The 15,991-nt window shown below is 36.1% G+C and overlaps 1 protein-coding gene across 7 annotated transcripts in view; it reads right to left on the bottom strand.

The window, feature by feature from the left end:
* The window catches only part of LOC5564521 (hybrid signal transduction histidine kinase A), a 285,243-nt gene that overhangs the window by 139,258 nt on the left and 129,994 nt on the right, over nucleotides 1-15,991 (bottom strand). For all 7 annotated transcript variants that reach the window (XM_021855302.1, XM_021855300.1, XM_021855296.1 and 4 more), the window contains exon 4: nucleotides 14,470-15,065. In XM_021855302.1, coding sequence (XP_021710994.1) covers nucleotides 14,470-15,065 — 596 coding nt within the window. The remainder of the gene's footprint in view (nucleotides 1-14,469; nucleotides 15,066-15,991) is intronic.

The raw sequence follows: 15,991 nt of genomic DNA, 5'->3' as shown, positions 1-15,991 counted from the left end.
CATATTTCGTATGAACAAATTTTTTGCTTAAAATTTAAACTACTTTTTTTCAAGAAAACTGAATGTTTTAAATTTTTCAGAAATTCCAAAAAATATTCGATTCATTTCAAAAAAATTTGTAGAATTTTATCTAATCAAAGTCCTCAAGGAATATCGAAAAACATTTGAACTTTTGCAGTTCGAAGAACTTTTGCTACAACTCTATTTGAATTAGTTAAATCAGTGATTCCCAAAGTGGGCGAAAATATGTAAAATTGAATTTGGGGGGCGATAATGCTGGAAAGGGGGCGAAAGTGCTAGTACACCTTACGTATCGTGTAACAACGAAAACATGTTCAAGCAACAGTTTGTTTGTTTTAACGTACAAAGATTCGTCATCGTAATCATCGTCATCATCGAAACTTCAAAAGCAGTTTTTCTGTTCAAAGCTATAAATAATTTGATGAAAACGTGTTCACTGCGTTTCGGTTAGAGAATAGAATACAGTGAACACATTTTCGTGTAAATTTTCTTGGTTTTGAACAAAAAACTGCTTCTGAAAATTCTGATATTAATGACGGATCCTGTTCCCTTAATGGTGTTTCTCGTGTGTAGCGCGAAAGCTTTTGAAAAAGCCTTTATTTGAGGCATATCTAAATTTCACCAGCAGTATTCCGAAGGCTGCAACAAGGCTGTAGTAGGCAACAAGTTTCTATTTCTAGTAAATATTGTCGCCTTTATAATGCATTGGCAATTGTAAGAAGAGCTCGTGGAGTAGTGAGTTGAGGAGAAATTTTTCGATCTTGAAGTCGGAAGTTTGATTCTCATTTATATTTTTGTTTTCACTTTTTCTTTTAAGCATTTTGCAATCAATAAGCAATCTCACCATAACAGAAATATGTTGCGAACAGGCTCCACCTCTCGCGAATTTTGCGTTGCTATTCAGTATAATTGCAAGTCATATTTTCAACCATTGGAATCTCTGATAAATGTGATAAGTGATAAGAGATATTTTTATAAATAAACTAGTGATCCAGGCAAAGGTCGTTTTGCCATCAAGTAGGCTGGTGAAAAAGGCATGCAATCTCCCATACAAAACGACAGATTAGTTTTCAGTTATTTTTCAGCTATTCTGGAGGATTTTCCAAAACTTTTCCTTCACACGATCTCGTAGGAAAATTTGACAAATGCAACAGTGAAAGAATTATGTTATTCCATTTGTCCGTTCTTGAGCCATTTTGTGACATACACACACCATGCCGGTTTTATCAATAAAGATAGATTGTAACAAACTGTGCTGCATGAGATACATCCAAATTCCAATCAACTTTCCAAGATCTGGACAAAGATGATTGGAAAATTCGTTGTAAATTATGCTGGACTCATTCTCGTAATATGAAGAACTAGATGTGCACGCAAATTTCATTTTTTTAAGGGTTATGTTACAAGTAATTTTCAAAAAGTTACAATCTTCGTTAATTATTATAATAATGACAGCTTAGAGCAAAAAAAATAAATACTTATGCTCTTGAATTGGCTAATTTTATAGTCAATCATGTAAAGCTCCTGAGGAATTATTTGATGACAAATTCTACAAACACTGTTTCATTCATTTATGTGCTTTTTTGATAGAGTTTTGCAATGTGCAAACATCGTGCTGATTAGAGTGTCCATCCCGGGACATCCCGGGACAACAAATCCCGGGATTTGACAAATTTCGGGATTTCCCGTTTCCCGGGATTTTATTTCTGACATCCCGGGAATCCCGAAATGTACGTAGAATTGGATGCAAACCACTAAATTTCAATGGAAAACAATGACATTTTTCCTCACTATCAACCTTATTTGATAAACTAGAAAAGCATAATGAAAAAGAGAATAAACGACTAATTATTTTCATGGAAAGATAAATGTACCAAAGAAGAAACACATATTTTTTATTTGTCTAGTTGCAAAATTTAAATACATTTCTTTTCAATATTAGTCGTTTTTATAAGCCTATGGTTAGATAACAAATTTAGAAGTACCGTCGATGGGGGTGACTATGGGTCTGGGGGGTGAGATTGGGTCAAAACGGGATAATATGATTTATGAAATATTTCAGCTAATAACGCTGATATTACTAAAATTTATAATTCATATGTTAGGGAACATATTATTACATGTAATTAATCACGATATACATTTAAAAAAATATTAGTTTTTGTTTGATATATCAACAAACTTGAATGTTGAAACTAGAAAAAAATTACAACATTAATTTTCTCCTATGCAAAGTATAACGCATGTATTTTATTATCTTTTGTTCTATAAGTAGAAGGCTGAAAGTCTATTCAATACAACTCGCATGTATTTTCCAGAATCTTTTTGATTTTTCCACAAAAATTTCATTATTTTCGGTACGGTGTCTAAAACATTAAAAATGGGGGCGAGATTGGGTCAAGGAAGATCGATGGTGAATGAAATCACAAGTCTACTTTTTTGTCGTTTTATGGTGCCATGTATTCTCTTTCTTCATGTGTTTGTTACAGCATCGCTGAAACATCAAACAAGTCTAGTTGAGGATTCCGTGCATTGAATAACAATGCAACACATTTTGACAAATTCTCACACCAGCAACTGTTTTTCGTGCTCAACAATATTGTAATATTTAATCAAAGAGTTTTTTTTATTTAATTATTTATTAGTGTTTTCATATCATAGAAACAACTCACGGAAGTATAAATGAGTTGGATCGCTGAAATACCGATGAAATTATGATGTCGACATCTGCCTACAATGTATTGATCGAGGAATGTCGCACGGAAATTTAACTACTTGCGAAGGTTTAAAATAATCACTGTTTCTATTAACTTTTGGGGAAACTGAATAGGCTCTATGGCAATGGGAATGAGACTTTGAAGACAATTTGAGGGGAAAAACAAGAAAATCCGTAAAAACTTGACGATAAATGCTGGATTTAAATATTTTTTCTCATAGCTTTTAAATTTTTTTGCTATAATCGTTCTTTAAAGTGTGTTTATCATACTTGTGAAACATCTTAGATATCTTCTCGTCTTTTTTTGCATCGTATTTGATCAATATTTTTCAGCTGTGAATGATTTTGCAGTCATATTCTTAAAAACAAGTTATTTCAATTAGAGTGACCCAATGTCACCCCCTCTATGGGGTGAGATTGGGTCATTTTTCATTCACTTATAGCGCCGCAGGTAAGACATATTTTTCTATAATTTTTTGGACATTTGTTAAAGTATTATCAAAGTACATACACACCAAATTTGAAATTTATTGGAATTAAATTGCGAAAGTTATTCAATAAATAAATCGTACATATCCCTTTTTGACCCATTGTCACCCCGACGACGGTACACCTAAGTTGCCGCAAGTCAGTACCATCTGTGAAAAGTAGGCATCGAGAAAATTGACTGAGAAGTTTTCAATCTAGTTTGCCATACAAATATTCAAAACATTCCAGGAGATCGGAACATGTTCCGATCTCAATGAAACTATTATAATTTACTTTTCACTCCGTTACCTTTCCAAGGAAAATATAGATATGACCAAATAACGATCAACTTTTGGGTTACACGATGCGAAAATCTGAAGTGGGACTAACATGCGATTACTTTTCATTAGGGGACAATTTGATTTGGTGATATAATTTGAATTAGAAGATATAATGAAAACTGATATCAACTCAATTTTGACCAAAATGCAGATGGGACTGACTTGCGATTCACGGCAATTAACTTCAGTCAATAATTTTCAGTAATTAACTGTTATGATGATCTACAATACCTTCAATGATCTTTAATAGTTTGTTTTGTACTAAAGTTTTTATGACTTTTCGAATGTTTGAAGTAAATTGCTTTAAAATTGAAACTTAAATTTTCATCCTACTTCCATTCATAAGTGTTATGAAGAATTTGAAAAAATCCATGGCAAACCCGTAATTAGTCCAAGTTTTAATTTTTGTTAGGTTACTTCATCAGAATAAGAAAGACTTATCTGAAATGTGATTTGCTATAATTAACACATTATTTTGAAAAGTTACATTATCTGTTTATTTCATTGAAAAAAAAATGTATTGTTAAATTTGTACTTCCATTTCAATCGAAATGCTAGTTTTATTAAAAATTTGATAAATCCCGGGATCCCGGGATTTCCCGGGTCAAGCATAGATTTTTGTTCCGAATCCCGGGACGAGCAAAATGGCCGGGAAAGGGACACTCTAGTGCTGATAAACGAGAGAACATGAAATATTTCAGTATCACTTAGGATTGCAAACATACTTCAATGTTTAGTTCTAACTTATTTCACGTAACATTGAGCATAAAGATAAAAACAGCAAAACATGTTTTCTTCGTTAATGAATCGTTTTGATTTTGAATAAAATATCTGAAAGCATTGTTTTTTTTTTTGTGCCGCTACGCTGTTTCTGACAAAATTCGATATTTTTTATATTATATTTATGTTTATGTTTACCCCAAATATGGAATTGGCTGTAAAAACTTTTAGAAATTTGGCAAATTGTAATTCAAATGGTAGGGTCGGTGTTCCCTTAGTGGACAGTCCCCTATAGTCGCACTAGTGGCTTTTTACGACCGTTTTGCTACAAATCTTTTTAAAACATTTTTTTGACATGAAGGTCCATTGATACACAGCTTGATTTAGTTAAAAAAAATGATCGTAATTATTTTTTATTATGCTTAAAATTTGAGCTCCCTTGCGCCTATAGTAAACCTATTGTTCCTATAGCAGCAATACTGAGAGAAACGATTTTTTATCATACGAAATAATTGATGAGCTAAGAACTTTTTTACATCAAACGAAAGCTTTTGATCCACACTTTGTAGGAAAAATATAAAAGTTTTGTGAAAATACCTTTTTGATAAGTATTTTGCCAACGCCGTGATGCTAGATAAACCAAGATAAAAAGCTTTCAGATGATGTAAAAATAATGACGCTAGCGTCTTTTTCGATTTTATACGAATTTTTGTTCTTAGCTATGTGGCTATTGGTACATCGACCCTAATTGCTTAGTAAAATAAAATAAAGATAGACACGGATTCCACACAGACACAGAGTGTAACATAGCCACGGTGCTCCCCTGACCGTTATTATCAGAAAAAAATCTCCATGAAATCTGTGCTCACCAGTCGTTTTCTATAGCTAAGCTGCATGTCTGGGCAAAATTTAAAAAAAAATCGTAGGGCCCGTTTTGAAGTTACGCACTTTTGATTGTTTAGGTCCACAATTTCAAAGGAAATCTGAAACATTTAAATTGGGTTTCATTCACCGTGATTATCAGAATAAATATATTGCTATGATTTGAATCAAAGTTGGTTTATATAGTTATTTGTAACTTATGGGCAAAGTTTGGAATGAGAAAACCCACAAAATTTGGAGTTACGCCCTTTTGGAGGTGTAATAATTAAAAACACTTATGTGAAATAGAATTATCAGGCATTCTAATATCGTTAATCATGTTAAAATGTTTTCAATGACACATTGTGCTTATATAACGCCAAAGTATTTCACAATTAGCTGATTTTACTTAGGCACAAGTGCTATAAGGCATTACGGAGCCAATTTCACAATGTTACCAAATTAATTTTTGTAGCACAATATTCTGGCTAGTTTGGTGAACCCATGTACTTACGATTTAGATTAGTTTTCATGAAAATCATTGGTACATGTTGTGTAACGAAACGCATGTATACGTACAGTGGGGGACCGAAATCCGTACAGGCTCCGAATACTTCATACAAATAGTAGGCGTTATGAGTAGCAGTAGTAGAACAAAATTTACAACGTAGAAAGCAGCGATACAAAATGAAAGAAAATAATGCAAAGTTTAGAGCATCCGTTATCATTTAGTTTAATGGAATTTAAAATCGCAGCACATACAGAGCTTAATTATAATTATTTTGTCTTCGTCAGCTTGGGAAAGTTTGGGTCGCGCCCAAAGTATGATTTTTGTTTGTGCATGGTTATAGCAGCTGGTGAGTCTTTACATAGAAATCTTCAGTTTGTGTAGGATTCAAACCATGTTATGATTAGTAGACCAGCAAGTAACCAAAAGGGCCACAGAACAATTTACAATTTTTCGGTAATCTAAACTGGGATTTACGCTGAATTAATGGAGAACTCTGTTTTTACCATATGTTATTAATTTTTTTTTAAATATACGCCTTAACTTTGAATTCCATTACCCCTAACACTATAAACCTGAAGACCATCACATCGGGTTCCAGTTCGTTGAATGGTATTACTTCAAATTCCATTATCACGGGGCATTTCAAAGTATTTATATATTCCGGTCAATAGCATTCAGCGTAATAGTGCGTTCAGTGTGATGTCACTGGGATTAATGATGTTCGGGGACATGAAATTCGAGGTTAAGTTTTAGAATCATCTCAAAAGAGTTTTGATTGTTAAGGTAGACAAGTAAAATAAGGCTTTTACTATTGTATTTATCTAGGACTTTTACGTGTTTGTGTAATCGAAAAGACCGGGGAACATATATGTAAAGTTGTAGATTTGTGAAAAATCTAAATGAATTTGTGAAAAATGCTATAAATGATAACATAAGTTTGGTCAATACTACATTACTCGGCAATTGAAGTTTATGTTCTGGGGTAGTACAAAGTTACCCGGAAAAGCCGATGGGATAGCTAGTTGAGCTATAGCAGTTCATACATACACAGACAAACATACGTAACACTCTATTTTTTTCATAACACAGCATAATAGCGCCCAATTCAAATATTTTGTAGTTGGCCGACGTGCCAATCGTGGCGCTCGCATCACTTTTGGTCGAGTTTGACGTTTGCTCACTACCGCCACCTAGTTCGCGGTTGGCCAAATGATGGTTTTTGGTTGGTTTGACTTTATTAACGAGATTTTTAGCCCTGGGCTAGTTCATCTCGGGACCAACGGCTTTACTTCCCTTCCGAAGGAAGTCGTCACTATAACTTTTTACGTCATAAGTGACTATGTCGGGGATGGGATTCGATCCCAGGTCCTCGGCGTGAGAGGCGAGTGTTCTAACCACTACACCAGGTCCGTCCCCTCTGGCCAAATGAAGTATTGTTAGCATTGGCGTAAATGTTCACGTGGCTATGATTTAAATTGATTATTGTTCTATTTGTTACGTCTGTTTGTATGTGGTACATAATTGACACCGTAATGCCTTCTAGCACTTGAGCCTATGAAAAATCAGTTAATGGTGAAACACTTTTGCTGCATGTAAATGCAATGTGCCATTGAAACCATTTGAACATACTTAATGGTATTAGAATGCCTAATTATTCTATTTAAAATTAGTGTTTTTAATTATTACACCTCCAAAAGGGCGTAACTCAAAATTTTGTTGATTTTCTCATTCAAAACTCCACCCATAAGTTACAAATAAATAAATAAAGCAACTAATTACCACATTTTGATGGTATATTGCTTCTGGTAGTCACGGCCAATGAAAACCCGTTAAAATATTTCAGATTTCCTTTGAATTTGTGGACTTAAACAATCAAAAGGGCGTAACTTAAAAACGGGCCCTACGATTTTTTTAAAATTTTGCCCAGACATGCAGCTTAGCCATAGAAAACGACTGGTGAGCACAGATTTGATGGAGATTTTTTTCTGATAATAACGGTCAGGGGAGCACCGTGATAGCACATTAATAACAAAAAGTTTCAAAAACTGAAGCGGGAATCGAACGTACATGACACGATAAGATTTAATACCTGACGACATCAACAGCACAGCCACGAAGCTCACAAAATGATAAAATCATAGGAACTGTTCTAAAATATTCAAAGTATTGATATATGGCAATATGATAAAACATATCATTGCATTCTTCTAACGGGTACCGTAATCTGGGGGTTGATCACTGAGCAAACTTGATCAGATTGATACCAAACAGCTTTTTCTTCAGGATTCTGAATGTTTCGTGAGCATCACATATATTCCATTTCCTTTAGTCCCAAGATGCCAGATGAATATTTTGGAATATTTCATTTTCATTGAGGTCATTCTTGCATAGAGTTATTCACAGTTTTTAAAGGTGTAAGCAATACTTTTGAATATGTCGGCGCTAAACGATCCGCTGGTGCTGAGCCTACATGCAAGGTTTGATTTTTTAAAATATTGTATAAGCTTAAGTGTGAATTACTGAACTCACTTTTGCTTATAATACTGTATAAGCATATTTTTCTGCTCATTAAAACCGTTTATTTCAAAGGATATTGCATATACATATTTAGGCGTTTTATGCATATTAACAAAGTTAAATTTTGCAATATAAAAAGATCAAATACTCGAATTGCAAGAACTTTGACGTAATTTTTAGATTCAGGATACAAAAATTAATTAGAACTTTTATTCGTAACCCTGTTATGTTATATGATGATCCATTTCTCTTCGATTATTTTCATTTTTTATATTAAACTTATATTATAAAATTGTTTCTCTTCTTATTTTTGGCATTACGTCATCAATGGGAGAGTAATATAAGCTTTCTTTGCCAAAGTTACCATTTTCGCATTCGTATACCGTGTGGCAGGTACGATGATACTTCTATGCTCAGGGAAGTCAAGGAAATTTCCATTACGAAATGATCCTGGACTGACCGGGAATCGAACCCAGACACCATCAGCATGGTTTTGCTTTGTAGCCGGACTCTAACCGCTCAGCTAAGGAATGCCCCAACTTTGCTATCAAAAGTTAAGTCACATAAGAGTACAGGTTTGTTCGCAATATAATCTGTACACTCGCATTGCGTGTTATTTTTTGCACGTATATCGCCTCCTTTTTTGTATGTTTAAGACCTTTTCGCAACATCTTATACTTGAAACTTTGTAGATTTACGCATCGCAAAACGCAAAAGGTGATTTCGTTATACGTAGATTTTGGTTAACTGTGAAGCTATTGAAATCGTTCTGAAACACGCGAAGTTTCAATGTATAACAATTTGATAGGAACAAACATTGCAAATGTCAAACGGGTTCCCCCAATGGCTACGCCACTGTAGAAGTAGAGCGTGATACTTATTATCTGTTTTTATATGGGCCATGAGATAACAGCAGGGAGCACTAATGCGTAATCAAATTAGACCATATTTGCATTGACCGGTACGTAAACGTGGAGGAATTTCAGCTCGGTGGCAATTTTCGTGTGTGGAATGACTGTGGTCACGAATGCATTAGTATGAAAAATAAACTTTTTTTTTAATTCAATGTGATGTTGGAACTTCTCAACGGTAAGCTAATATGCTGAATGAATATTCATGATGCAATACCTACTGCGTTGGAAAAGTGTTGTAATCAGGACCAATCAAAAGACTCGAGCACACTCAAAATTCTTAAGCTTCTACTTGGCATTACGTCTTCACTAGGACAGAGCCTTCTTCTCAGCTTAGTGTTCTTATGAGCTCTTCCACAGTTATTAACTGAGAGCTTTCTTTGCCAAAGTTGCCATTTTCGCATTCGTATATCGTGTGGCAGGTACAATGATACTCTATGCCCAGGTAAGACAAGGAAATTTCCATTACGAAAAGATCCTGGACCGACTGGGAATCGCACCCAGACACCTTCAGCATGGCTTTGCTTTGTAGCCGTGTACTTTAACCACTCGGCTATGGAAGGTTCCTATACTCAACATATGAAAAAGGTTAGAAATGCTATTGGAGTTAGAATCATTCTAATTGTTTGACATTTCCAAACTATCATCGTTCCTGAAACACGATAAACTATGATTCAGAAATTTTTCTAATGAAAAAAACAGATAATAAAGCTGAAAATGATCCAATCAAAAAGATCCCCTACCAGACCGAGCATCCCATCTATTCCATATTCTGAACTAAGAATATATTACTCACTAGTGGTCCCGGCAAACTTCGTTTAGCCATCAAGTAGGCTGTTGAAAAACGATATTGATCGTCCCATACGAAATGACAGTTCCGTTCACACACGTTTTTCCAACTTTCCCGGTGAATATCTTGGGATTTTCATACACACAAACACGTCAGAACCATTGACGAACAAAATGTTGGTAGAATCATTCAAATCCGTTGACCCGTTCGTAAGCCATTTCGTGACATACAAACAACATTCCATTTTTATTTATATAGAAGATTGTACAATTAGACTATTGAAGATAAAGAGTAATTTCAATAAATAAACTGAAATTATAGACTTCATAATCCAAAGTAAGCCCATCAAAAGGGAAAAAGTCACCTATTTAATATCCCCCAATGGCTCATCCAAAATTCATGTAGTCCCAATCACGCCAGGCAGGTGAAAACTTTCTTATTGCCCACCTGGGCAATCGATTTCTCAGAATGTATAAAAATCTGTCCCATCCCATCGTGCCGACCACCGCCTCCAATATCAACGAACAGCAACAGCCACCCATAACCGAAACAACTCTCATAAATATCAACAAACCTAACCTTGCGCCCGAGGAGACGGCCCCGAGAGCCAGAAGTGTCACTGATTTCCAAAATAAACACACCTACACACCTTCGATCGGAGATAGGTAGCAGTCAGTCCAACGAACGGCAGCGGGCATGCTAGAATTCAAAAGGAACGATATCAATTGGCGACCGGTCGGTCGTCAGTCCCAGGCCGCACTTCGGGTCGGCTGTCTCTCTTCAACACCGTTTCACCTTAGCCCCCGGCATACATAGTTCGGGCAAGTCTTCGGGTCATGCATTGATAATTCCCACCGGTTGTTGGCCGGAAGGAAGATGAGCACGGATGATCCCGCGCCATAACGAAACGTAAAATGACTTGACCGAGCGACCGATGCACAGAGGAGTTAGTTTGGTCAATCATGAGAAAAAATAATTGCTGCTATTAATGGTCTTTTGGTGCCCTAATATTGATTTGAAAACGGTTGTTCAAGGTAGTCTTGAAAGGTACCTCAAGTAACTACAGTGGGGGACCAAAAGCTGAACAGGCTCAAAATGCGTACACTTTATACAAATAGTAGGCGTTTTGTATGAAGTGGATGGATTTAGATTCATTTGTTAGGTGTACAGATGTCGATCCATCACGGTATAAATCACCTGTGATGGGATTAAAAATGGAATAAACGATTTACTTTGATTTTTCCCAGTCCAAGTCATCATTATGAAAAGGAAAATTCAATTTGGCATTCGTTGGAAAGGGCTTCCTTAAGAATATTATTTAGTTCACTTTAACAAAAGTGATTTGAATAATATATAAGCTTTAGAAACAGCAAAACTTAATTCGATGTCTGTGTGATAGGGGAACTATTCCAGAAACCTGTAGGAAATTTTCAGAACCCCACTCAGTGCCGTCGGTGCCAAAAGTGTGGTTATGGCACTAAACATTGCCGCATGAATGCTAAATTCATTATTTGCGGCGGTTCTTCTCACGTTAAGGACGTCTGTCCTGTGAAGGAAGATACCACCAAGTTTAAATGCGCGAACTGCGGTGGCAATCATAAGTCTAATTTTTGAGTCAACTGTTTTCGTCATTTGAAACTAAAGTTTTTGAAACTTAAGGTGTTTCAGTTGAAACACTGCTTGGTAAATATACTTTCATAGCTGCCTATTTGCCTTTTCAATGCTCTGGACAGCAAGTTAATTTGCTCCAATCTGACTTGCGAAAATTGACTCGCAATAAGTCAAATTTGTATGTCATCGGTGACTTTAATGCCAAACATCGGTCATGGAATAATTCTCAAAGCAATTCCAACGGCAGAATTTTATTTGATGAGTGCTCTTCAGGATATTTCTCAATTCACTACCCTGATAGCCCTACATGTTTTTCCTCTTTTAGAAATCCATCTACGATTGACTTGGTCTTAACCGACTCTAGACGTCTTTGTAGCCAATTAGTTACCCATGCTGATTTTGATTCTAATCATGTCCATGTTACATTTCAAATATCCCATGAAGCGATTCTCAATCCTATCAGCTCCACTTTCAATTATTTTCGAGCAGACTGGAATATATATGAAACATATATTGACTCTTATCTTGATGTTAACATTGCTTCACAAACAAAACTTGATATTAACAATGCTCTTGAAACTTTAACAAATTCCATTGTTGAAGCCAGTAGCATTGCAATTCCAAAATATGAAGTAAAATTTGAATCCGTGATTCTAGACGATGATCTTAAACTCTTGATCCGTCTTAAAAACGTGAGAAAAAGGCAATTTCAACGCACTCGCAAATCCTGCTATAAAAATTTTATGGCAGGATTTGCAGAAAGAAATCAAGAAACATTTTTCACAATTAAGAAACAAATATGAAAATAAAATTTCTAAATTGGGCCCTGGCTCTAAGCCCTTTTGGAAATTATCTAAAATTTTGAAAAAAAAACCTCAGAAGCCAATACCGGCATTAAAATAGGAAAACAAATTATTACTAACCTATTTCGAAAAAGCTCAAAAACTTGCTATGCAATTTGATAGCGCGCACAATTTTAATTTAGGAATTACTAGTCCAATTGAAAATCAAGTTATTCAGGACTTCGAAAACATTCTCAATCGAGAGTTCATTTTCGAAAATACCTTTGAGACTGATTTGGAAGAAGTGAGAACTATTATTTAAAAAAATCAAAAATATGAAAGCTCCTGGCGATGATGAAATTTTCTACATCACGACAAGAAACTTCCAGAAAGTAGCTTATCATTCTTAGTTGATATGTAACAAATGTTTTCAATTTTCATATTTTCCTGACAAATGGAAAAATGCTAAGGTTGTACCAATTTTAAAACCAGACAAAAATCCTGCAGAAGCTCCTAACTATTGCCCAATCAGTTTGCTTTCCTCTATCAGTAAATTTTTTGAAAAGGTCATTTTGAACAGAATTATGGCCCACATTCAATTTTTGCCAATGAACAGTTTGGATTCCGCCATGGACATTCGACCACTCATCAACTTTTACGTGTAACAAATTTGATCCGTTCCAACAAATCTGAAGGCTATTCTACTGGTGTTGCTCTTCTGGACATAGAAAAAGCATTCGACAGTATTTGGCATGTAGGTTTGATTGTTAAATTAAAAAACTTTAATTTTCCAACATACATTGCTAGCATAATTCAAAGTTATCTGTCAAATCGTACACTTCAGGTTAATTATCAGAACTGCAGATCTGAAAGACTTCCTGTACGAGCTGGTGTTCCTCAAGGCAGCATTTTGGGACCAATATTATACAATATTTTCACATCTGACTTACCTGAGTTACCTCAGGGATGTCAAAAATCCTTGTTTGCGGATGATACAGGCCTCTCCGTAAAAGGAAGAAGTCTGCGTGTCATCTGTAGTCGATTGCAAAAAAGGGTGGATATTTTTTCTTCATACTTGCAAAAATGGAAGATTCTCAAATAATCAAAAAAGGGGCATAATAAATTAAAGGGCAGAACATAATTTTGGCAATGATTGATCCAAATGACTCCTCTGTGCAACGTATAGTAGGTAACAATCGTCTGTCGCCATCAGGTTTCCATCAATTCATGCCGTCACCATATCGGATCGAATCGTCGACGGACGACTATTTGAACGACAGACTGGCCAAAGCAATTCGAATCAGGGTCACCATTGTAGTAGGATGCGCTGCTGGTGGTATGTCCTGGGGAAGGAAATCTTCAAAGTGGGAAATCATGTTTCGTTCGGAAAGTGACCATCCGAACTATCTCGGGTTCATTATTATGTGTTCTGCTGACCTTATCACATTATTGGCGTATAAACAATCCAATCTATAGTAGAGTCGGACCGGCCGGTGCTCGAATCGAAATATGAGAAAACACTCAATGAAAGGAGATGAAGAGAAAACTATCTGACATACCGAAGGGACCTGATAATTGAACAAATAATAATCCTTTCTATCGTGTGGCTGGGTCAAAAACCCATCATCTTTTCTTTTGGGTCAGGACCGTCTATCGGTTTCCAATGAAGTAGGGGAGGAAAGGCTCTTCTTCGGATAGATGTTAGTTGATGAGGATTAGTGTTCTATCTTTTGTAATTAATTAGTTTCCAATCTATGATGACAGCCAGGACTGTATAGAATTCAAATGAATACATAGGATTAAAATAAAATAACTTTTTTTGGTGTCCATATGGCAAGGCAAGTTTCCCTGAGGATAATTAATTGTGATTATTCCTTCAATGTTGGTGGTGTACTGCTGTTGAAGTTGATCCTTAAACGTCGAGCCAGTACATAGTGTAATACTTTATTTAAAAGTGTTTTGAAATTCCAAAGTAAATTGAATTAATTTTCAATGCCCGCTTTTAATTGAAAAAAACTAATAAGATTATTCTATTCCCAGGTCCCAGTGAAGCACCATACTGAGATTATCAATTATGTTTCATCATTTTCTAGCTACATATCCAGATACCCAAAACCCACATGTTGGACAAATCCGTAAAATTCTCTTATTGTAAACCTAATACGCATCCTATTCTTCCCAAGAACAACGCTCTATCCCAAAGAAAGAATGATGACTCACCCTGAGTTGAGGCTCTTCCTCGTTTCCTTTCCACGCTCCAGCGAAGACGGCGGCACACAATTACTGATCAATTCCGATTGCTGGTGAAGATGGTGTTGCTGATGTTGCTGATGCTGGCTAAACTGTTTCCCGTAGGGGTCATTTCCTGGACTGCCGGCACTATTCTTCAGGTTGTTCTGAACCAACTTGCTCTTGGGGTCGTCCAACCCGGTGCCCCCCAAGAGGTGGTTATTATTCAACTGATTCAACTTTTGCTGCTGCCTCAGGATCTGCTGCTGAGACTGGGGATGTGGTTGCTGTTGATGAGGTTGTTGTTGCTGCTGTTGATGAGTATTCTGCTGGTTCTGAGCGGGACTGTTGCTATTAGTATTACTATTGCTATTACTACTATTATTATTCTGCTGGTTTTGATCGGGCTTTTTCTGCTCGGATCGTTGCAGTATGAACTGCACATCACTGGAGTATTCGCCCCACTTCATGAGAATTTTCAGCGGGTTCTCGTGGGGTGCCAGCAGCCTTTCGTTGTTTCGCCATCGCTCGATGAGGGTGAATCTTCCGGTTTTTCCGGTGGCATGCGCCAGGGCAAATACCACGTCCTAGTTATTTTTGCCCCATCCCCCGCAGGCATCGGCCCAAAGTTGTTGACGACGTCATCGTGATGTTAATGTTGAGCGCAAGTACGGAGTTTCCGGCGGCAGCGGAAAACGGAAGCCGGGGGCGATGGGATGTGGGGGTGTTTTCCGAAGTTACCGAAGGAAAATGCAGAAAAGAGAAAAATATTCTTGTTAGATAGGATGATGATTTATAACCTTCGTCAGATTGGAAGGTGGGCGAATTGTAAATGGAACATGAAAAGTATTGCTCATGGTTTACGTGTTGGAATGATCTCATATTTAGAAAGTAAACTCTTAAACGAAATTACACTAGGTTTGAATTTGGCTTCATATTTCTTCTTGGCTTAGTAATTGGTTATATGTATTTCTTAAGTACTGCTATTTGATAATGAATTTCTCGAGAAACTTTTGTTTGATGAATTGATTCTTATAAGTTCATTGTAATTCTGGAAATTCAAGGGTTCCAGAATTTATTTAAGCAATAAAGACGGCTTATGTCAGAAATGGTTAATTTGTATGATTCTAGTTGGGAATGAGGGAATCGCCTCTTATGCAAACCAAAATTTCAATTCTTACCACCGTGTTAATTCGAATTTTCCGGACATTTCGAACCCAAATACCGGCCTTAAATCACCCAAAAACTATTATTTCGTCAACTTTAACTAGTACAGCATGTTATAATCATGTTGGGATTCACGAAAAAAATGGAATTAATAGCAAAAATATCATTAAAAAGGCCAGCGTCCGGCTTTCGATGCGTCTGGCAATTCAAAGCAGCACGGTCTTTACGGAATTACGAAATCATCCATTGTACAGAGTTTTATTGAGTATTACTACGAGTATTATTACCCTAGATCAGTATGCTCAGGCTCATTTTTCAATCGCCTGAATTTCTGATCGAAGATCAG

Source organism: Aedes aegypti, chromosome 3, assembly GCF_002204515.2.
Source record: "Aedes aegypti strain LVP_AGWG chromosome 3, AaegL5.0 Primary Assembly, whole genome shotgun sequence".
Taxonomy (NCBI): domain Eukaryota; kingdom Metazoa; phylum Arthropoda; class Insecta; order Diptera; family Culicidae; genus Aedes; species Aedes aegypti.
Note: the sequence above shows the minus strand (reverse complement) of the source record. Positions and strands in the feature narration are given on the sequence as shown.